Raw genomic sequence first — 25098 nt, forward strand, 5'->3', positions numbered from 1 at the left:
GCTATGTAGAGTTTTGATTCAGAAGTCTGAGGGGAAGAAGAGGTGGGTAGGGATTCACATTATTTTATGGCTGTGGGTAGGGCGTTCCACATTGTTGTGGCATAATTGCGAAACGTGTTTAGTCCCTTGTTTGAGCCGAATCTGGGTTGAACATGATTTGTGGAACTCCCTCTGGTGTTGTGGTCGTGGTATTCACTGACCTTTGGGAAGTATTTCGGTGCTTTGGTACCATGAGGTGCAAGCATAGTCGTAGTACCCTTGAATGAGTGCTCCTGTTAGTCTTCAGGGTATTCTTGTTTACCAGAGAGGAGATCCGGTACAAGATGATGATGTCAGCTGGTAGACCAGGGGGAGTGGCTTGCCTTTCTTGGCTAATATCATAATGTGGATTCAATTACAATGGTCCATAGGTTTCCCATCTATAACCAGTAACCACTTAATTCTGAGATTATTATTATTATTCCAGTATGGACCATTGGACCACTTTCAAAGAAAATACTTAATTTCTGTGCAGTGGTAGAGTAGGTAAAACACAAGGAAAGCATTGATTGATTGAAAACTTTATTAACAGATTGCAGAATGGGTACAGTACAGTACAGCTCAATACATACAATTGTTAAGGGGATGCAGACCAGAGAAAGACTTTCGTCTTGTTTACATCAGGGTCCCCCATTTTCAATTCATCATAACATAATAGTGAGGATTCGGAGTTCAGGAGAGGTGTAGGATTCAATCGCAGGACGAGGGTAGAGAGACAGGCAGGACACAACGGGATGTAGTTGACAAAGGCTTTACTTGTTCCTTCACAAGGCTTTAACTACAACAAAACGATAATAGTACCTCAGCATAAGCTGGCAGATTTACACGATACCAAACGTGGAGAGCACAGCACGGAAGGGTGCTGTGTGGAATCACAACCACAACATTGATGATAACAAGATAGGATATGACAAGATAGGAAGAACAGCACGGGAAGGTACTGACGGGGTAACCTAACTACAAACAATGACGCGACACTGGAAGACAGGGGCGGGGAGAATATATACAGGTACTAATTAGACAACAAGGAACAGCTGGGGGCTGAGGCAGGACACATGAATACAAGGGAAGGAGACTAGACACTGAACTAACAGGCAGGAATAGACATAGTAACATAACAACACAGGGAAGACTAGGACTAGACAGGAACATGAATATGAATACACACAGGGAACAAGAACATAGGCAGTGCATTAGTGATAGCAAATACCAGGTACAGGTGCATGAAAATCATTTACCCCAGAATTCCGCCAGGGGGCGTCAGAGGATTGCCTATGTTCAGAGGGTTCATGAGGCCAAAGGGCAGATCCTGACAGTACCCCCCCCCCCCCCGAAGTGGAGGCTCCCAGACGACCCACAAGACCGACCCGGAACAGGCAGGGCGAAGGGCCGAGATCCCGGAAAAAACTGGGGACAAGGACACGGGAAACAGGAGCCGGGGGGTGGGAAAAAGAACCCAGGAGGGGCCCAGCAGCAGGGGGACCGGAGAACAGGACCAGAGGGGAGCCCGGAGAAGGGCACACAGGGCACGGGACCAGGGGCACCGGAAAGGGGGACAGAGACAGAGGCCCGGAGAGGCGGGCTAGAGACAGGGACAGAGGCCCGGAGAGGGGGGCCGGAGACATGGAAAGAGGCCCGGAGAGGGGGGCTGGAGACGGGGACAGGGACCCGGTGAGGGGGGCTGGAGACGGGGACAGGGGCCCGGTAAGGGGGGCTGGAGACAGGGACAGAGGCCCGGAGAGGGGGGCTGGAGATGGGGACAGAGGACCGATGAGGGAAGCTGGAGACGGGGACAGGGGCCCGGTGAGGGGGGCTGGAGACGGGGATAGGGGCCCAGTGAGGGGGCCTGGAGACGGGGACAGGAGCCCAACGGCGGAGGCCGGGCACCGGGACAGGGGCCCGGTGAGGGGGCCCGGAACAGAGGGGCGATCACTCCAGAGCAGGACCCCGGACGGGAGCCACTCCAGGTGGAGGTCTTGGGACCGGGCGCAGGACTCCCCGGGGACAGGAGCAGGGGCACGACCCGGACCAGACGTCGGGATCTCCCCGGGAGCCGGAGGAGGAACCGGGGCAGCTAGAGCTGCCCTAACAGGGGCTAAACTGGCAGTAGAGACTGGGTTAGCTACCTGGAAAATGCTAGCTGCAGGGCCTGTGCTGGCTGCTAGGGCTACACCAGCCGGCGGGGCTAAGGCGCTAGCAGTAGGGATTCTAGCGTGCGGAACTGAGGGACTAGGCGTAGGAACCCTAGCAGACGGGACCGAAACGCTAGCAGCGGGAGCTCTAGCGGACAGGACTAAGAGGCTAGCAGCAGGGGCTCTAGCGGACGAGACTGAGGTGCTAGCAGCAGGGGCTCTAGCGGACGAAACTGTGGGGTTAGCCAATGCGGCGGCTCCAGGGGAACCGACTTTGCTAGCTGAAGAGGCAGTCCTAGCAGCGGGGAGACTGACCATGCTAGCTGAAGGGGCAGTCCTAGCAGTGGGGAAACTGACCTTGCTAGCTGAAGGGGCAGTCCTAGCAGTGGGAGGCATGCTGGTGGTAGAGGCCACATAGGCAATCTGGAGTAAGCTAGCAGGGGCTAAGCTAAGTGCAGGAGCAGTACTAGCTGCAGAGAGTCTGCTAGCAGTCGGGATGTGCTAGCTGTAGAGGGTATACTAGCAGGAAGAGCTAAGGCGCCAGCTACAGAGGCTACATGGGCGATCTGGAGTAAGCTAGCAGGGGCTAGGCTAGCAAATAGGGCTGGACTAGCTGTGGAAGCCTGGTTAGCTGCAGAGGCTACGCTATCAGACGGGGCTGTACTAGCTGTTGAGGCCTGGTTAGCTGCAGGGGCTAAGCTAGCAGACAGGGTTCCAGGGAAACTGACCTTGCTAGCTGAAGGGGCAGTCCTAGCAGTGGGAAACAGGCTAGTTGACGAAGCTACGCTAGCAGTAGGAACAGTACTAGCAGTAGGGGCTGGGCTAGCCGTGGAGACCATGCTAGCTGAAGGCGCTACACACACAGTGGGGCTAGCAGGCAGGGCTGGGGTGCTAGCAGCAGGTATCCTAGCAGGTGAGGCTATGCTAGCCTTCCTAGACTTTCTAGCTCTCCGTGACTTGTTAGCAGTAGGAGCTACGCTAGCAGACAGGGCTATGGTGCTGGCAGTAGCTGTGCTAACAACCGGGGCCACGCTGGCAGTAGAGGCTTCACCAGCAGAGGAGGCCGTGCTAGCTATGCTAGCAGTAGGAACTAGAAGTAGTTAGGCTAACAGTGGAGGCCATGCTGGTGGTGGAGGCCTTACCAGGGTTAGCAGCTTGGCAGTCGGCTGGGGAGTTGGGGTCCTGGAAGAGCACCCTAAACATGTTCCCGGCCAGTACCCGGATTTCGCATGCTCTTTCAGGACTCCGCTTCATCATTGAGAACACCAGGCGATAAGCGTTCTTTCGCTCCTCCAGACTGCAGGCCGGAGAATAATTGCCCAAGAATTCTTGTAGGAGGGAATGTGCCTCATGAAACTCGTCCCCGAGGGGGGCTACGGGACCAGTAGGGGACGTTATACTAGCAGAGAGGGCTATGGTGCTAGCTGTAGATGCTATACTAGCAGGAAGAGCTAAGGTGCTAGCTGTAGATGCTACACTAGCGGGAGGGGCTAAGGTGCTAGCAGTAGGAGTTACCCTAGCAGGATCCAATGATCGAAGGGTTGGTGGTTCGAATCCCGCTCAAGCCCATGTCCATCCCATCGCCGTTGTGTCCTTGGGCAAGACACTTAACCTACTTGCCTCGTATGAATGTGTATGCATGTGAATGAATGTTGGTGGTGGTCGGAGGGGCCGTAGGCGATGATTATTCGCCACGCTTCCGTGAGTCTGCCTCAGGGCAGCTCTGGCTGCAATTGTAGCTTACCACCACCAGTATGACTGTGTATGAACGAATAATGGACTCTGTAAAGCGCTCTGGGTGTCATGAAGAGCGCTATATAAATCCAAGCCATTATTATTATTATTACCCTAGCAGGAAGGGCTATGCTGGTCTTCTTAGCTTTGCTAGCCTTCTGAGGCTTGCTAGCAGTGCATGCTACGCTAGCAGGCGGGGCTCTAGCGGACTGGACAGAGGCGGTAGCTACCGAGGCTACACTAGCGGCAGGGGCTGTGCTAACCACGGAGGCCATGCCGGCCGAAGGGGCGGTCCCAGCATCTGAGGCTATGTTAGCTATAGGGCCTGTGCACGCGAGGGCAGCTAGGTAGGTAGCTACTGCAGAGGCTGCTCTATCACCAAAGGTTCTGCCAGTTGCAGAAGCCTCGCTAGCAGTAGCAGGAGGGAGTAAGCTAGTGGTAGAGAACGAGCCTACACTGAGCCTCTGAACAGAAGGAACCCTTGACTTAGCTGTGGGGGCAGAGAGAGCTAAGGGGATAGCTGCCGAAGCTACAATGGCTACAGGGGCTGCACTAGCTACTGGGCTTGTGCTAGCTGCCTGTGTAGTGAGGGCCGCGGGGCCTATGCGAACTGCTACAGGGGCAGGACTAGCTACTGGGCTTGTGCTAGCTGCCTGGGCAGTGAGGACCGCGGGGCCTACGCTAACTGCTACAGGGGCAGTGTTAGCTAAGAGAGCTAAGGGGGTAGCTGCCAAAGCTACATTGGCTACAGGGGCTAAGCTAACCACAGGGGCCTTGCCGGCTGACGGGGCGGTCCCAGCATCAGAGGCTTTGTTAGCTATAGGGCCTGAGCTGGCTGTCTGGGCAGTGTTAACAGAGCGAGAGCTAGCCGTACAAGCTGTGGAAGCTAGGCTAACGGCTATGCTGGTAGCGTGGACTGTGTTAACGGAGCCGGAGTTAGCAGTGCTAGCTGGGGAGGCTAACGGCTATGCTAGTAGCCTGGACGGTGTTAACAGGACGAGAGTTAGCAGCATAGCTGGGGACGCTAGGCTAACGGCTGGGCTAACAGCCTGGACAGTGTTAACAGGATGAGAGTTAGCAGCACTAGCTGGGGACGCTAGGCTAACGGCTGGGCTAACAGCCTGGGCAGTGTTAACAGGGCGAGAGTTAGCAGTACTAGCAGGGGAAGCTAGGCTAACGGCTGGGCTAACAGCCTGGGCCGTACTAACGGCGAGAGGACTAGCTGTACTTGCGGAGTAAGGCGTGCTGGGAACCGGGGCTTTGGAAGCAGAGGACAAGAGCTCCCGAATCAGCCCACGGATCACACGGCCGTGTGCTTCCAGCTGGAACGCCTGCTCGGCGCTGCGCTCACCAACAGAGATGAGCAGCGTGTACATAGTCCATCTCTCCTCTGAAGATGAAGAGAGGAAATCCCCTTCGAAGAATCTCTCCATCAAGAGGAGCGCGTCGCTAGCTCTTGCTGTCTTCGTGCGTGCTGGGATCAGAACTGGTCGCACCATTCGGTCTCTCCCGTTGTCCGCTGAATCCTGGTTAGGTCGCGTCATACTGTGAGGATTCGGAGTTCAGGAGAGGTGTAGGATTCAATCGCAGGACGAGGGTAGAGAGACAGGCAGGACACAACGGGATGTAGTTGACAAAGGCTTTACTTGTTCCTTCACAAGGCTTTAACTACAACAAAACGATAATAGTACCTCAGCATAAGCTGGCAGATTTACACGATACCAAACGTGGAGAGCACAGCACGGAAGGGTGCTGTGTGGAATCACAACCACAACATTGATGATAACAAGATAGGATATGACAAGATAGGAAGAACAGCATGGGAAGGTACTGACGGGGTAACCTAACTACAAACAATGACGTGACACTGGAAGACAGGGGCGGGGAGAATATATACAGGTAAGGGCTGAGGCAGGACACACGAATACAAGGGAAGGAGACTAGACACTGAACTAACAGGCAGGAATAGACATAGTAACATAACAACACGGGGAAGACTAGGACTAGACAGGAACATGAATATGAATACACACAGGGAACAAGAACATAGGCAGTTCCTTAGTGATAGCAAATACCAGGTACAGGTGCATGAAAATCATTAACCCCAGAATTCCGCCAGGGGGCGTCAGAGGATTGCCTATGTTCAGAGGGTTCATGAGGCCAAAGGGCAGATCCTGACAGGGGGACTGTACATTGGAGGTTGTTGGGTGGGTGGGTGGGTGGGGGGGGGGGGGTGGGTAGGGGGTGGGTGGGGTACACTGTACATTGGAATATTGACAAAGCCATACTTGGTCATTTACTGTACATTGGAGGGGGTTGGGTTAGGACATTTGCAGGGGCCAGTTTCGAATTGCAGTCTCCCGTAGGTGTTCTTTGAGAGTATTTTTGAAAGTGGGTATAGTGATTCACATTCCTTTACAGCTTTGGGTAGGGCGTTCCACATTGATGTGGCATAATTGCGAAAACATGTTTAGTCCCTTGTTTGAGCCGAATCTGGGTTTAACATGATTTGTGGAGCTCCCTCTGGTGTTGTGATCGTGGTATTCACTGACCTGTACTATATGTGTACTATATGACATGTACTTTTGGCATGATATAACTATTTTACTGTGACTTGTTTACAAGATCCAGTAATCAGAATCAGAATCAGAAAGGGCTTTATTGCCAAGACAGTATACTTTTCACATACAAGGAATTTGCTTTGGACGTTACTGGTGTGACATTAGTGGACAGACATTAACATACAGATAATACAATAAAGTGGTGGAGTAAAATTAAATTAAATATGAGCTAGGTTAAGCACAATAGATAATATATTTATGAAATAAAATATAGGCCAGGGCTGTTCGACTGTAGTATAAGAGGTTGTGTCACCACCAAATGATTATGTTTTTGTTGATATATTTATCATAGCAAATGGTGTTTTGCACATACCAACCATTGTTTCTTCCATTGCCATATACAAAACAATGGTTGCTATACAGACAGCCATGTTGGAAGACGGGAAAGTACACACAAATGATGTGCAAGGCTCTATAACACAATATTTAACATTGACAGTAATAGGTTGTGAAGTTTATGTAATTTAGTAACTTGTATATGTACTGTTGTCTGTTCTTGTGGTTATGAAGTGTACCACACACTACTTGTGTGTATACTCTCTGCAATGTGATCTCATCATTCTACAGTATAGACATTATGTAATTCAGGGAATAAGTCATATATCTGACAACAAATATCTTTTCGGATGGGGTCCAGATCAAACAGGGGTCCACGGTCTAATGTCTATCAATGTGGTGGTCCAACATTATGTTTAATGTGCTTGCCATCTTCTCCACAGTCAGACAAGAAGATAGATACCAATGTCCTCTCTTTGCGTTCAGTAGAAAACTATCCTGATGAATTGAAAATGGGGGACCCTGATGTAAACAAGATTAAAGTCTTTCTCTGGTCTCCATCCCCTTAACAATTGTCTGTATTGAGCTGTACTGTATTGTACCCATTCTGCAATCTGTTAATAAAGTTTTCAATCAATCAATCAATCAATCAATCCAGGTGCAAATTAGCCTAGTGTATGGAAGCGAATACGGACCACTAGCCTAGCTGTTGGCCAAAAACACCGCTCCCTGAGTTTTAAACTATAGGCTAGTAGTGATCCATTATCCACTTTCATTAATTTGTGCTAAACTATAGGCTAGCTTGAAGCCGGATATATATATATATTTTTTTTTTTTTTTTTTTTAAACTTTATTTTTTAGCGTTTATCGCTTTCCTGGTCAAGCATGACTGACAGTTGTAGGGTGAAATGGGAGAGAGAGCAGGGGGAGACATTCAGCAAATGACGGCGAGTCCGGGAATCGAACTCGGAGTCAACCAGATCCGTGACGCAGCACGGAGTTCCGCGACGCAGCGCGGTAACATGGTGTGCTACTGGAGCACCCTGGATATATATTTCTACTGAACGCACAGAGAGGAAACTGATACATATTATTGCCTGACTATTTTTTTTCCACGCATAATGCTCACTATTCTTTTTAAAGCTCAAGCTCTAAATTGAGGTTAGCGTGGCGGGGTCTCTACACACTAGTAGTAGTTACCCGTTCCGAGGCGAGGTCCAATGTACAGTCCAATACCCCACCCCCCCACCCACCCCACCTACCCCACCTACCCAACCTCTCCAATGTACAGTCCCCCCCACCGACCCCACCTACCCAACCTCTCCAATGTACAGTCCCCCCCCACCGACCCCACCTACCCAACCTCTCCAATGTACAGTCCCCCCCACCCACCCCACCTACCCAACCTCTCCAATGTACAGTCCCCCCCCACCGACCCCACCTACCCAACCTCTCCAATGTACAGTCCCCCCCACCCACCCCACCTACCCAACCTCTCCAATGTACAGTCCCCCCCCACCGACCCCACCTACCCAACCTCTCCAATGTACAGTCCCCCCCCACCGACCCCACCTACCCAACCTCTCCAATGTACAGTCCCCCCCCACCGACCCCACCTACCCAACCTCTCCAATGTACAGTCCCCCCCACCCCCCCCCACCCACCCCACCTATCCAACCTCTCCAATGTACAGTTTCTACGTCAAATGTATATACTCTCTTTTCTGGACTCTTTTTGTATCACAAACAGTACTGTATTTGCAAATCTGGTATGTCATAAATGTATAGATGTAGCAGTACTGTCTATCTGTATGTCATATATATTATTCTAAAGGTGCACTATGCAGTTTCTGAGAAAGGGGTTTTTGTTTGTAGAGCCTGCAAAATACATTTACTGTTTTTCTTCTCTATATCTGTGTTATTATAAATGAAAACCATTATCTGAATTAAAAAGAAAAAAAATCTAACCCTAACTAACCTTACTGTCATGCACTTGTCCTAATAAACTAACCTACACTGTAGCACTCAACACTTTGATGAAGTGTTACCCAGCTGATATAGTTGTGCCCTTCCTGATGACTTGTCGTACAGAACTTGTAAGTCGCTTTGGATAAAAGCGTCAGCTAAATGATTAAATGTAAATGTAAATGTAATGTTATGATGAATTGAAAATGGGGGACCCTGATGTAAACAAGACGAAAGTCTTTCTCTGGTCTGCATCCCCTTGAGCTGTACTGTATGCTTGAAGCCTTTTTACAACTCATCCGCGTTTCCGGCGCTCTGATTGGCTAGGTCATGTGACATGTGCGCCCAATAGCGTGTTTGCCCATTTCCGCTTCTAACAGCCTGCAAACTACCTGGAGTTCTATCGCCATGCAGACTATACTCTAACCTTAACCAACTTCGAAAGAGTGCCTAAGCTTAATCGGCGAAAGAACTTGCCGTCACGCTCTAAGACAAACTGTGTACAGCACTTTGAGCTACATGACATGTATGAAAGGTGCTTTATAAATACTTACTTACTTACTTACTTAACCAACTTCATAGAGTGCCTAAGCTTAACCAGTGTAGAAACTTGCCGTCCCACGATTGGCGCTCATGTCACATGACCTGGCCAATCAGAGCGCAAAACGGGAACCCGGAAACGCGGATGGGTTGTAAAAAGGTAAAAAGGCTTCAAGCGTACTAAAGTTTTCAATCAATCAATCAATCAAACTAGCCAAACTGGTTCTAGCCAGAGCCGTTGATTTTAAAGCCCGGGTAAGTTCGGTTTTTTTGTCGGCCAACACTAATGGTCGTGGGAAACGTGACGGCGGCGTGAGTTTCTCTCCCTCAGCCTCTAGCAGCAACAAGGTAATAATATTATTATATATATATTATATTAGTGTCCTGAGTCTCAGCACATGGCCCCGTATTTCATTTGGATTTGATTACTTGATTGTATAGCTAGCTAGTGGTGATTTAAAATGAATATAAATGTGCCCAAATCATGTACGTAGCTAGATACTCAGAGAGGGAAACTAGCTAACGTTAGCTAGTGTTTGCTAACTTGTTGAGCATCATTATGCTAACATGTTGGCCTAATAATCAACCAGAGTAACCAGTGCTGCTAACGACAGTGCAGTCACGTTACATATTTCACTATCTCTTAAAAGTTGACTCACTTTTAATGTAGCAAACTGACGCTAATGATTACCCTAGAATGTTAGGGGGTATATAGCATCCGAGAGCTTTGCTCATTGAAAGGCTAACGTCAATGGCATGTGACTCATATCGAGATGAATGAATGAAAACTTTATTAACAGATTGCAGAATGGGTACAGTACAGCTCAATACGGGATGTAGACCAGAGAAAGACGTTTTTCTTGTTTACATCAGGGTCCCCCATTTTCAATTCATAGTTACATTTATGACATACATATGACATGACATTTCATTTATGCCATAGGGACATACATGACATACAGGTATTTAGTACGAGACACGCATAAGGTTGCTGAGCTTGGCGGTAGGCTACTCGCTGTGATAATGGATGTACACATCTGTAACTCAAATTGAGGATATGTTATCTTTTTTGGCCTCTCTGACAGCCTAGACTTGAGTCTTACTACTGCCTGGGCTTTATCTTCTGTCCAACAATATTATATGAATATATTTGATCGCAGTCGCAGCACACAGGTGATTGTAATCCAATCACAGGTGATTATCATTGAATGACAACCGTGTGGCCATGCCCTATATTGTATGCCAAAAACACCATTAGAATACTACAATATAATTAACAAGAAACAATAAACTCCTACAACTGCCCAAAGCAAGTCCCTCCACACTTTCAAGATTTCAAGAGGTTTGTATACATACCAGGGCAGGGCATAAAGTGAAATGCGGGTGGTCTGGTCATGCCAGTTTTTACTCTATATCCGACCTTATGCTATACTTTACTTGCTATTTCTAAACTATACTATACAAGAACCACACCAGTTATTTCCTTAAAGTGACCTTTATTTTCCTCATTCCTTTAAAGTGTCCTTTCCATTTTGTTTAAAGTGACCGTTTGTGTGTGAGCGAATGCAGCTTGTGTGTACGTCACGTGTGCTCATGTGTACTTGTGTGTGGAGAGTTCAGTGTTCAATGAGATGAGCCTCTGTTCTTGCTGCATGTGTGCATAGGCTCTTGCCTGACCACAGCAGCTTGAACAGGCTGTTGTTGGGGTGGTGGTGGGGCTCTTTCATTATTCTGCAGGCTCTGGATCCTATATACCTGTTCAAGTTCAAGTTTCAAGTTTCTTTAATAGTTGTCATACAGAAGTACAGAATACTTTTATAAACAATGCTTCTTACTGTTATTCAAGTGTGTAAAACTGCCCGTTTTATTATCGAAATATTGGAAACGGAGATAACATACTCTTTATTTTGACATCGGATGACGACGACATAGGGCTGGGCGATATGGAAAAAAATCATATCGCGATAACGATATGATAATTTTATTTTATTTCTCGATATCGATAATTATCGAATTGTTATAAGTATAAAAAAAATAAAAATAAAAAAAAAACATTTATTTTTAACAACAGATGTATGTTTATTTTGCAGCAATTCTTTGTCATTGCCGCCATCTTTAGTGTTACATCCCCTCACACTCCAGTTCTCAGGCTGCAGCTGGTTTAAAAGCTAAAGTAAACCGGCTTCTCTGCTGGCTGTGGCTCCAGAGGAGTTGAATAGTTCTGGCTCTGCTAGTTTATTTTCGATCTTTTGGCGCTTTTTTGGTGGACAAACCACTGCTCATGTGCACTGTGACTCGTGACTGGAGTCTAGTTCTGCTAGCACACATAGCCTACTGTGTACAGACGGTTTCAAAATGTATTTTAAATTAGAAAGCAAACAAAATAAATGGACAAGAGAAAAATAAATCTGAATTTGGTCAGTATTGTCATTTGGACAAGCAAAGCCATTACTTTAAGTTGCAGGCAAGAAAGACAAGTCTGTCCACTGTCTCTGGTTTTAAAACTGCCCTGTTGCAGGTAAAAAAAAAATTTCGATATCGATATCGATGATTAAAATATATCGCGATATTTATCGTTATATCGCCCAGCCCTACGACGACATGACAGAAGTTGAACAGCGTGGGGAAAATTGTGTAAACTGGCGCGAGACATGTAGGAAATTGGTCCACGGCTGTCCGCTCGACTATGAAAAGCTCAAAGAGTCAGCGCGGACCTCCGCGGAGTCCAGTCCGCGTACAGTCCGCTCGACCATGGGAGCACCAGTGTATGCTAGTCAGTAGCCTATGGTGTGAGTAACCTTGGTTAATCAAAGTGTTGTATTGATTTGTAGACCACCATGGATGAGCTGACCCAATCCCTCTCAGCCAGCTTTGCTGTGTCCAGGGAGTCCAACAGCACGGCGGCCGCCCACCCTCGGCTGGCTCAGTACAAGACCAAGTTCAGCGTCCTGGAGCAGAGCGAGAGGCGCAAACGCTTTCTAGACCTGCAGAAAACGTACATTTTTCTCATATCTTGTGTTTAGGGTTGGGCCTAACAAAAATAATAGTTGGTTTCAGGTTGGTTGTCAGTTTGACCATGGGTAGGTAGGGAATTTATTTTATTTTATTTTTTTATTTTATTCTTTCCCACGGCGACTATGGATAGGGAATTTCTTTATTTAATTAAAATGTTCACAACAACATGGATGCATGTACTCTGCCAGCATGTTTAATATCCATAATACTAAAGGTTTGACTAAGATTTATATGAAACTTTATTCTAAAAAAAAAAAAAAAATCGATTTTTTTTTTTTTTTTTTTTTTAATATATAATTTTTTTTTTTTAACTCATAAAATATATTGGGTCGCACCTAAATCGGCAGGGTCGGTCGGCAACCTGAAACCAACCATTATTTTTGTTAGGCCTTGGGGCAATAATTCAACATGAAAATCTACCGTCATTCATGGGATCATGTCATGGTGAAATCATTATCAATGTGTCACGATACACAATTCTGTTGTCTGAATTGATCATAACGAGCACAACTTAAACATTTTATCTGACATTTTTAAGGGAATATCATCATACATTTTTTTTGTTTTGTTTTATGTCACACTTTGCATTACCACACAGTTCAACAAGATTAACATCAACTGGATTACATAACCTGTGATTTTGTACAACTGAGCAGATATCGTGATATATTTCGATATTGAGAAAAAGTCCTTGTGATTATCATCATACTGACTTCTTCCATATCGCCAAGTCCTGGTTAAGCCGGACCCCCCAAATAGATTTGCATTGGATTGCATTAGGTCACCACAATGCTAATTATGCAACTAATTTTAGCTTTTTGCATGGACTGAAATTACTTGATGATGGCTTAGAGAATAACCAAAGACTCTAGTCACCCAAACAACTGCCTCTTTGAACTGCTGCGGTCAGGCAAGCGCTACCGGAGTCTCATGGCCAGTACAGAGAGACTCAGAAGGAGCTTCTATCCCCAGGCCATCAGGATGCTCAATGACAATGACACTATGTAACAACCCATCATCTACACTAACTGCACACACATCCACATGTACACACTCACTTTAAACAAACACTCACCTTACCACCCACTTTACTCACTTTAGACACTTTAACACTAAATTATATTCAAGTTTCTTTAATAGTTGTCATACAGAAGTACAGAATACTTTCATACAAAATGCTTCTTACTGTTACGCTCCAGAGACTGTGCTAGACAAGATAGTATCAAATAACATAGTATAGCATGTAAATTAGAAGTAGAAAATGAGGTCCCAGTGTTCAGTATAGACATATGTACAATGTTCGATGCAGAATAGACGTAACTGAGTTACCATACAATATACAATATACTATGCAGTTTACCTCTACCCCATTCAAAAAAGTGCTGATTATCTAAGGGATTGTAATATCTAGTCCTATAAGCTCAACTGATAAACTGGAGAAATCCAGTGACTACTGTGAAAGTGCAGCTGACAACAAGGGAAAGACCATGTGACGGCTTGGAAAGACAGCTGACAGGAAGGAAAGACCCCAACGGGGCTGTCATGGACTAGCTATCCATGATGGCAGGCTCCGTCGCTTAATTAAGTGCACAAAAGCCACCCCTCATTGCTACGAAAAGTCTAAAGAGAAAAACACCCCTAGAGTCTGCGAGAGCGGGGGCGGAAGATGACTCATCGGCTGACCACCCGGTAACTGACCCTGGAACGACGACGAACCAGATAATCGGCACATCAACTGAAGGACAGGAGCACAGAGTATGTAGCTGTGGCTGGTCCAAGGTAACATCCATCAGAGGCCTACGAATACATCAAGGCCGGATGAAGTGCTTGAAGAAAGTGAGGCCGGGATCTCGCATTGACCATTATCTTCTGAGAGAAAGGTCAAGTCAGGCGAGTGAAGCTCAGCGGCAGGATTTAACCCACAGTCCACCGAGCATCAGTACCCCGGCTGAAAGTAATTCAAGCACATCAGTCACTTGCAACCTTCTTTGGAGCTGAAAGAAGAGCATCGAGGGGTAAAAGCAGAGGGGGGCACACCTGGGACGCCAGGTGTTGCCGTTGAGCCCTTCGGAGGTGTCGTGGGCCTGTCAACGAAACACCAATGAAGGAGGGTGCCCACCTGAAGACCCCAGTGAAGCTTTTACCTCTACCCCATTCAAAAAAGTGCTGATTATCTAAGGGATTGTAATATCTAGTCCTATAAGCTCAACTGATAAACTGGAGAAATCCAGTGACTACTGTGAAAGTGCAGCTGACAACAAGGGAAAGACCATGTGACGGCTTGGAAAGACAGCTGACAGGAAGGAAAGACCCCAACGGGGCTGTCATGGACTAGCTATCCATGATGGCAGGCTCCGTCGCTTAATTAAGTGCACAAAAGCCACCCCTCATTGCTACGAAAAGTCTAAAGATAAAAACACCCCTAGAGTCTGCGAGAGCGGGGGCGGAAGATGACTCATCGGCTGACCACCCGGTAACTGACCCTGGAACGACGATGAACCAGATAATCGGCACATCAACTGAAGGACAGGAGCACAGAGTATGTAGCTGTGGCTGGTCCAAGGTAACATCCATCAGAGGCCTACGAATACATCAAGGCCGGATGAAGTGCTTGAAGAAAGTGAGGCCGGGATCTCGCATTGACCATTATCTTCTGAGAGAAAGGTCAAGTCAGGCGAGTGAAGCTCAGCGGCAGGATTTAACCCACAGTCCACCGAGCATCAGTACCCCGGCTGAAAGTAATTCAAGCACATCAGTCACTTGCAACCTTCTTTGGAGCTGAAAGAAGAGCATCGAGGGGTAAAAGCAGAGGGGGGCACACCTGGGACGCCAGGTGTTGCCGTTGAGCCCTTCGGAGGTGTCGTGGGCCTGTCAACGAAACACCAATGAAGGAGGGTGCCCACCTGAAGACCCCAGTGAAGCTTTTACCTCTACCCCATTCAAAAAAGTGCTGATTATCTAAGGGATTGTAATATCTAGTCCTATAAGCTCAACTGCAGTGTACTAATGTACAATACTATATAGTGCAAAGCAGAAATGGGATGAGGTACAATTTAGGTACAATTTACAGTAAGGTGTACGAGTTGTAGTGCAATCCTTCATCAATAAATATAAAGTGTGGGGAGTGGGTGCTACAGTGTGTTTGTTTAAAGTGAGTGTGTGCTATAAAGTGTGCGGAGTGGGTGCTACAGTGTGTTTGTTTAAAGTGAGTGTGTGTGTGTGGATGTGTGTGCTATGTGCGTTTGATGGTTGTTGTTGTGTAGTGTTCATTGTTCGTTTAGCAGCCTGATGGCCTGGGGATAGAAGCTTCTTCTGAGTCTTGATTGATCTGTTATTAAAGAGATTTGCACTACATTCATACCTCATTTGCACCTTACCCTAAGTTTTGTACCTCATTTCTGCGTTGTACCTCACTGTTACCCATTTTACTCTGTATTTCTGTATTGTATATTGTATATAAATTATGTATATTCCTTTACTTACTTTTTTACCTACTTAATTAATTTTCTACTTACTTTTTCTTTTACTGTATGAAGCACACTCTCAGGGGCTCATACAGAAACAAGCATTTCATCAAAGTATTCTGTATTTTATTGTGACAAATAATAAACAAACTTGAAACTTCCAGCTATTTTGACAATTCAGATGAGCTCCTTAAAATGTGTGGTATATCCCTTTTCATATTGAAATATCAAATATAACACTATTTTCACAAATCACAGCAAAAGGTTGAACTATGTCAACCACGCCCGGCGCCTGGCCGATGGGGACTGGACTGCAGGAGACAGCGATGGTGAGGAGGAGATGGAGAAGAAGGAGGAAGGAGACCACAAGGCAGAGGAGGAGGAGGGCGGCATGGAGGTGGAGAGGAAAAAGCTGCCGAAGCATTATGCCAACCAGGTCAGAGTTTATGCCAACCAGGTTAACATGATGCCAACCAGGTCAGAGTTTATGCCAACCAGGTTAACCTGTTCCACCCCAGCCAAATTTCTCGAAAATTTGCCAAAAGTACATACCCAAGTAAAATGGAAGATTTCTCCAGTTCTACAAGGACCATTTGCATGTTCTTGGTATCTAGGAACATCTATGGAACTCAGGGAATGTATTCCCAGTGTTATAAATATTGTGTCTGGTAATATGCTATGAGTAAATTGTGATGAACCAAAGAAGAAATATAGATTTACATCCTCGCCTGTTTTTCCCTCATGTTTGACAGTGAATAACACCATGCTAACAATGTCCAAACCTGAAAGGATGCCACTGAGCTCATTCAGCAACTTCCTAACAACTGTACCAAAAGGCTAAGCAATTGAACAAAGGACATAGCTTCCAGAGCAGTTCTAATAGGTGTAGTACCAGGCGGACACTCAAAGGACATCTGGGATACCCAAAAAGTGCCCAAAATGTGCCAAATGGGTTTCAATGGAATTTGGCTGGAAAAAAACACTTATGATCACTACAGGAGGTTATTGCCACATAATGCAGACTTTGAGTATGACATGTACCCTGTGCATCATCATATTCTACCATTGTGCACAGTATAAAATCAATAAAAAACAACAATTTGTATAATTTTGCCTCCAAATGGGGTTGTTTATTATAAATCTGTAAAAATTAAAATAGTAAAAGTCTGGGTGCATCACCTCTGCTTGGCAAATGTACGAAAACACAAAAATACAAAGATAAAATGCTAAACAAAGTGCAAATAATGCAATAAAATTGTAACTTCAGGGATAGGTTTCAGTAAAGTCTGGGTGCATCACCTCTGCTTGGCAAATGTACGAAAATACAAAGATAAAATGATAAACAAAGTGCAAATAATGCAATAAAATTGTAACTTCAGGGATAGGTTTCAGTAAAGTCTGGGTGCATCACCTCTGCTTGGCAAATGTACGAAAACACAAAAATACAAAGATAAAATGCTAAACAAAGTGCAAATAATGCAATAAAATTGTAACTTCAGGGATAGGTTTCAGTAAAGTCTGGGTGCATCACCTCTGCTTGGCAAATGTACGAAAACACAAAAATACAAAGATAAAATGCTAAACAAAGTGCAAATAATGCAATAAAAAATGTAACAAAAAGCCTACTATATACAATAGGGGTCTTTACAAGTGGATTATTAATTTCAATATAGAATATTCGTTGATAGCCCTACAAGTACAATTAGTTACTGCACACTACATCACCCCTGAGTGGAGCCTCTCGTGGTACTCCAAGAAACAGTTCCTAGTTGATGTCAAGCACAATGCAACCTTGCAGTTGGTGCAGGAGACAGGGGTCTTGATCACTTTGGTCTTTAATTGCCCCTGTTCCTTAGCCTTCTCCATACAGAGCACGCACCTCCTGCGGCCAGTCGTGGCATCTTCCCCCAAGTACACAGGCATACAGCCGAGGGGGGAGCGGGGGGGGCGGGGGGTAGCAGCAGTAACCACAGCCCTGGCCTCGCCAACAAACTCCTCCATCAGAGTCTCCCTGAACCGCTTCTGAGTCAGGGGAGTCTCACCTGCACTTTTGAGCAACTGCTTGTGCAGGAGGAAGGAGTTGACAATGGCAATGTCCAAGAAATGGTAGAAGAAGGTCTTATACCATCGCATGGTCTTGCCACGTACCGAATAGTACTGGATCAGGGCATCTGACAGGTCCACCCCTCCCATGTGTATGTTGTAGTCCTTGATGGCGTCCGGAATAGGGAGCATAGCCACACCCCACACTCCATCCGCTCCCTTCACCCTCCTCGCTGCAGTGGCCTGGCTGTAGGCTCTGTGAATAGTGCTGCACACGCTCACCACCTTAGTGTCCATCCACCTGGCAAAGAGGAGGTTGCCCTTCCTCATCCACCTCATGTCTCCCCTCGTAGGCTTGCGCTGCAGGTCATTGACCCTGGTTCGGGGAAATCCTAGCCTGTCCGCACGGACAGTTCCACAAGCCATCGTATGATTCTCTGCTAATTTCTTGAAAAGCAGGGGGCTTGTGTAAAAATGATCAACATACAAGTGGTAGCCTTTACCAAGATGGTCAAAGTTCATTAGATCCATTACGGAGGTGACGCTGAGACCAAGTTCTCCCTTCTTCTTGGCTACAAGATCTTTCCCTTGATAGATAAAGAAGTTGAAAGTGTAGCCAGTGCTGGAGTCACACAATACAAAAAGTTTGTAACCATATTTGGTCGGCTTGTCTTTCATGTATTGTCTGAATCCAATTCTGGCTTTACTGGCAACCATCCTTTCATCAATGCTAATCTCCCGGTATGGCTGGAAATGTGCATTACAGGCATTCACAATCTGGTCGTACATTGGCCTGATTCTGAATAGCTTGTCATACCCGGGAGTGCCTTTTTTTTCTTTCATTCTCTTCATCTTCTGTAATATCAGAGAGATGAAGAGACCAGAAGATGGTCTCAAATCTTTGCCGGGTCATGCTGCTCCTGGGGAATGGTATATTATATGGCCACCTCGTCCTCCAATAGTCAGCCCTTGTATGAGCCTGTAATAGGCCAGAAAAGAGGATGATCGACAGAAAAATATAGAAGCTGTCAACCGTGAGGGTTGTCCACTTGTACTTTTTGCCCCCTGCTGTCACTTGTCGTTCTGCGTTGGCGTTAGTGTTTCTGATTAGTGTGTTCACAAGCGTAGAGCTGAAGAACAGCTTGAAGAGGCTGAGAGGAGACCAGGCTACAGTGGTGTCGATCCTGGGGCCAGGTGGGTGTTTAGGTGCAAACTGTGGCCTTGGATATTCCACATCCGGCTCTTCCTTGTTACACCACCTCTCCTCCTCAGCATCTCCAGTAGCCAACAGAGACTGCCCACGACCACGTCCACGACCACGTCCACGACCGTGTCCACGACCGCGTCCACGACCGCGTCCACGACCGCGTCCACGACCCCTCTTTGGCGGTGGTTGGGTGGGGGAAGAGGGATCACTGGCTTGAGTAGATGACCTGCGCTCCGGTGAAGTAGGCAGCATGTACCCATCATCGTCTTCTTCAAGCCCACTATCATATGGAAACAGAGTGATACATTTGATTAAAATATAGTCATTGCACAACACAGGTAGTTAGCAGGAGTAAAATGTAACTTGAACTAAACATATACAGTAATTACAGGTATGTAAACAGTAAGTACAGTCAAATGTATCACAAAAGTATGTATTATAGTTGAGACCAAGTTACACACCTTGAAAATGCTGATTGCTCGGGGGTTGGCCTGCGTGCCGATCGAGTAGTAGGTGGTCGTCTGGAGGGGGAGGGGGTGGGGGCGGTGCCCGATGTGTGCCTCTGTGCTGCTGGCCCAGACGATGTAGAGGGGGTTATCCTTTCGCCGTCAGAATCACTATAAATAAAATAATGCAGATATAATTTTATTCTTAGTTTTACTGTATGAAGCAATTATCAGGGATCAATAAAGGAATATATTATCTTACTGTATACAGGACAGAACATTTCACTGTACAGTACATGTATGTGACAAATAAATGTACTTGAACTAAGCATATACAGTAATTACAGGTATGTAAACAGTAAGTACAGTCAAATGTATCACAAAAGTATGTATTATAGTTGAGACCAAGTTACACACCTTGAAAATGCTGATTGCTCGGGGGTTGGCCTGCGTGCCGATCGAGTAGTAGGTGGTCGTCTGGAGGGGGAGGGGGTGGGGGCGGTGCCCGATGTGTGCCTCTGTGCTGCTGGCCCAGACGATGTAGAGGGGGTTATCCTTTCGCCGTCAGAATCACTATAAATAAAATAATGCAGATATAATTTTATTCTTAGTTTTACTGTATGAAGCAATTATCAGGGATCAATAAAGGAATATATTATCTTACTGTATACAGGACAGAACATTTCACTGTACAGTACATGTATGTGACAAATAAATGTACTTGAACTAAGCATATACAGTAATTACAGGTATGTAAACAGTAAGTACAGTCAAATGTATCATATTGTATTATAGTTGACTTGACAGTGAGACCAAGTTCCACACTAAAGGAATATATTATCTTACTGTATACAGTAGGCTACATAGATCAAGTTGCATATACAGTACCTTGAGCTTGGGGGAGGGGGGGGGGCAGTTGTGGCCTTTGTCCACCTAATCTCCTCTTCAGAATCAGAATCACTATAACAAAAATACAATAATGATGTAATATGATGTAATCAATATGATGTAATCAATATGATGTAATAAACACAAAGTATATTATATGATCAAAATAAAGAATTACTTACATCTCATCTTCAGAATTATCTGTGCTGTCGCCCGAATCTATCACTTCTGTATCAGAAACCCTCAATATCTCCTCCAAAACCTCATGTAGTGTCTTGTATATCTTCTTAGAAAGATAAAAAAAGAAGAAAAGCACTAAAACTTATGTTGTACTGCTGTTATATACTGCTGTTATACTGTTGATGGCCTATTCGACTATCTGTGCGTCTCCGTGCGTCGCAGAGGTAAAATTCCAAATGCCTATCGGTCCTTTGCGCAAGGACATTCAAATACCTTCCTAAATACAAAACACGTCAAGTCAGATATCGTTCGAAAGGCCGCGATACAAGGTACAACGCTACAGTCTGCATTCGAGCTGTTGTAACACCTCCCGGCCAGCAGATGGCAACAGAGTAGCGTGTGTGCACTTTAGTGTTTCAGACTAGGCAACAGCATTTTGATAACTGCTCGCGTGTTTCATATCGGATTTACTTGTGGATGGGCTCAAACGAACGACAGAAAGGTAAGGAATCAATTAAACATTGCATTTGATGACAACCGCCGTGTTGTTTGTTCCGAAATTGAGATATAAACACGTATTGTCACTCTTTCGGTTGAAATAATGAAAGCATTGTTTGGCTTGAGCAATGGATGGTGTGCCCTGGGAACTGTAGTTCTCTTTACCTCTTGTGCCATTCGAAAGCCCTGAGTCTCCCGGTCATTAGGACTACACATATACGTCATATTCCCCTCGGTTCTTAATGTAAACAGCAGTTGTGTGATGTGATACGCGACTTTTTTAATAAGCTCATATTTAACTAATGTCATGGAAAATCATTGCTAAACAAACGTATTGCACTAAATATACACTTTGACTGTTGTTTTTGACATGGTTAGGGTCTTAACTCAAAAATACAAAAAAAAAAAAAAAAAAAAATCTTTTTGAGAGATTGATTTATGATGTGTTGTCATAAAGGGGTCGGTACCGACCCCGTGGGGTGGAACAGGTTAATATGCCAACCAGGTCAGAGTTTATACCAACCAGGTTAACATGATGCCAACCAGGTCAGAGTTTATACCAACCAGGTTAATATGATGCCAACCAGGTCAGAGTTTATACCAACCAGGTTAATATGCCAACCAGGTCAGAGTTTATACCAACCAGGTTAATATGATGCCAACCAGGTCAGAGTTTATACCAACCAGGTTAACATGATGCCAACCAGGTCAGAGTTTATACCAACCAGGTTAACATGATGCCAACCAGGTTAATATGCCAACCAGGTCAGAGTTTATACCAACCAGGTTAATATGATGCCAACCAGGTCAGAGTTTATACCAACCAGGTTAATATGATGCCAACCAGGTCAGAGTTTATACCAACCAGGTTAATATGATGCCAACCAGGTCAGAGTTTATGCCAACCAGGTTAACATGATGCCAACCAGGTCAGAGTTTATACCAACCAGGTTAACATGATGCCAACCAGGTTAATATGATGCCAACCAGGTCAGAGTTTATACCAACCAGGTTAATATGATGCCAACCAGGTCAGAGTTTATGCCAACCAGGTTAACATGATGCCAACCAGGTCAGAGTTTATACCAACCAGGTTAATATGATGCCAACCAGGTCAGAGTTTATACCAACCAGGTTAATATGATGCCAACCAGGTCAGAGTTTATGCCAACCAGGTTAACATGATGCCAACCAGGTCAGAGTTTATACCAACCAGGTTAACATGATGCCAACCAGGTCAGAGTTTATGCCAACCAGGTTAACATGATGCCAACCAGGTCAGAGTTTATACCAACCAGGTTAATATGATGCCAACCAGGTCAGAGTTTATACCAACCAGGTTAATATGATGCCAACCAGGTCAGAGTTTATACCAACCAGGTTAATATGATGCCAACCAGGTCAGAGTTTATACCAACCAGGTTAACATGATGCCAACCAGGTCAGAGTTTATACTGTAGTTTATATCAACATATTAATATTATAGGTCATCATGGAGTGTGTTTATTAACATATTAAAGGGGAACTATCTTACTATTTCTTTCACTATTTGGGCAATTTTACACAATTCCTGTGAGTCTATGGAACACATCTGTAAGGTTTTCTTAAAAAAATGCATTGTTTTGTATTTCTAATCAAGTTTCTGCCCTTCAAGATTCCAAGCTGTTTTTGGCTGGGCTCCGCCCATACTCTCAATGCGCTTTGAGTGAAAGTCACCCACTGCACTGGCAGATACCTTTTGGGGGAGAGAGAGAGATAGAGAGGGACTAATAAATTTTGCCGCGGGGAGGGCATAATCCCACAGGACAATGCATTGGTAACTTGTTTCAAATGACAATATATACCCCCGTGAATATTATTGCACGGATCGGAATACGCGTGGGAACGTGCGCTATGATATTTTACAACAGGTTGACGGTGAGAGAGAGAGCCTCCTCCCAGTCCAATTACCTTTTAGCCTTGTTAACTCTTCCTCCATCTTTATTTTCTGAGATGGCTATGAATGCTTTTCAATGAGCTGATGACTAATTCACTTAATATATTTAAAAACAAAGTCGGGTCACGAGTTTGTAATTTCGATAGTTATTCTTGAAGTTATTCAGATTTTTCTCTGTTTTCTCCCCATCCCAATTTGTTGTTGTTGTGCCAATTCCCCCCTCCCCTACCTGGTTGTTGTGCACATCGGTACAAGGGAACCCTGAAGTAATCCGCACGCTTCCTCCGACACGCACAGCCAGTGACTCTTTTTTCACCTGGCAGCGAGGACTCTCATTGGTGAAGTGTAACGCGTGGGAGGTCACGCTGCCTTCCTCAAGTCCTGCCTCCGCTGAGCAAGCGCCCTGACCTGTAGGCGTTGCTGTCCACAACGCCAGATTCCCACCCATGACTTGCCCTCCCCCTAACCCAGCCAAACTGGTTAGTATAGCGATCAGCCCAAGCCCCAAGCAATGCTGACTCCGGGAGTCGAGACCGCAGCCTCTTCCATTGGTGAAGAGCGCAATCTCCACTACGCCACCTGACCGCCTAGCTAAGTTTTAACATTGAAGTGAACGGGCACTTGCCACTTACGCATTATTTATAACCCCTCATTATATCAAAGTTGACCAATATGGCGGCGAAGTGATTAAGGCAAATTATCCCAGTTAAAGATAAATAAATCATGTTCCTGTGAACCAGGAGAGTTCAGTCAGTATTTGTGACCATGTACCACAATCTCCTAAAGCTAGAAATCGGAGAGAGAAAACTTTAATTTGTGATGTCGCATGTAAAATCCGGGGGTTGCTCCATAGACCATGAAAGGACCACAGTGTTTCTATGGAGTCATAAAATGTTTGTGTGAGCTGAGCTCTTAAACAAGGTTTAAAAATGTGGTACAGATCTTTTAGCAAAACTAGTATATAACCCTCACTTTGATTTAAGAACTCAACATTTTATGACTCTACAAAATCAGTGACCCATTCATGGACATTCAGCAGTGATGACATCACAAAATGGCTGATACTCTTTCAACTCTATCTTTAGGAGAGAATGGTAAATGTTCACAAATATTGACTGAAATGTCCCGGGCCACGAGAATAATATTCATGTGAATTATTCAAATATGTGATGGTTGCAGGCTTGGGCAGGTGTGATGCACAGTGTAGTGGTGGGAAAGCACTGTGTACAACACAAAAAACGTGTGAATGTGTGGGAAATCAATTTGCGGTGGCTCTGTCTGATAATTGCGATAGCCTGCCACAAATAAGATCAATAGCTGTAATACATTTTCATTGTAATTCCACCCTCAGCCCTAAACCCTCAGTCCTAAACCCTCAGTCCTAAACCCTCAGTCCTAAACCCTCAGTCCTAAACCCTCCACCCTAAACCCTCAGTCCTAAACCCTAAGTCCTAAACCCTCCACCCTCAGTCCTAAACCCTCAGTCCTAAACCCTCAGTCCTAAACCCTCAGTCCTAAACCCTCAGTCCTAAACCCTCAGTCCTAAACCCTCAGTCCTAAACCCTCAGTCCTAAACTCTGTCCTAAACTCTGTCCTAAACCCTCAGTCCTAAACCCTCAGTCCTAAACCCTCAGTCCTAAACCCTCAGTCCTAAACCCTCAGTCCTAAACCCTCAGTCCTAAACCCTCAGTCCTAAACCCTCAGTCCTAAACCCTCAGTCCTAAACCCTCAGTCCTAAACCCTCAGTCCTAAACCCTCAGTCCCAAACCCTCAGTCCCAAACCCTCAGTCCCAAACCCTCAGCCCTAAACCCTCAGCCCTAAACCCTCACCCATAAACCCTCAGTCCTAAACCCTCAGCCCTAAACCCTCAGCCCTAAACCCTCAGGCCAAACGGAGGGTAATGTTGTAGCGTTGTGGGGACGGTTGTTTATAAACCTGACCTTAACCTGGACACTCACTGGAGACCTCACGCTTAAACCTAATCTCAACTAGAAATGAAAAGAATATAGTGTATTTGGGAAACACTGCATTACAGTGTGGCCTGTTCCAATGCATTATTGATCTTGGCCAGAAGAGGGCGCATGAGCCTGTAGGATTTAATACCCGTTTCACTG

The 25098-nt window shown here is 45.6% G+C and overlaps 1 protein-coding gene across 2 annotated transcripts in view; it reads left to right on the plus strand.

Annotated features, from left to right (window-relative positions):
• The first annotated feature begins 9270 nt into the window (after positions 1–9270).
• The window catches only part of snupn (snurportin 1), a 34543-nt gene continuing 18715 nt past the window's right edge, over positions 9271–25098 (plus strand). Inside the window, exons 1-3 of one of the 2 annotated variants that reach the window (XM_084317629.1) lie at positions 9271–9466; positions 12138–12301; positions 16044–16221. In XM_084317629.1, the coding sequence (XP_084173755.1) occupies positions 9407–9466; positions 12138–12301; positions 16044–16221 (402 nt within the window). In that variant the 5' untranslated portion in view covers positions 9271–9406. Of the gene's footprint in view, positions 9467–9552; positions 9655–12137; positions 12302–16043; positions 16222–25098 lie in introns of those variants that run through there. The other variant, XM_084317630.1, reaches the window with a different exon arrangement.

Source organism: Notolepis coatsorum (assembly GCF_963971535.1).
Source record: "Notolepis coatsorum genome assembly, chromosome: 6".
Classification (NCBI taxonomy): Eukaryota; Metazoa; Chordata; class Actinopteri; order Aulopiformes; family Paralepididae; genus Notolepis; species Notolepis coatsorum.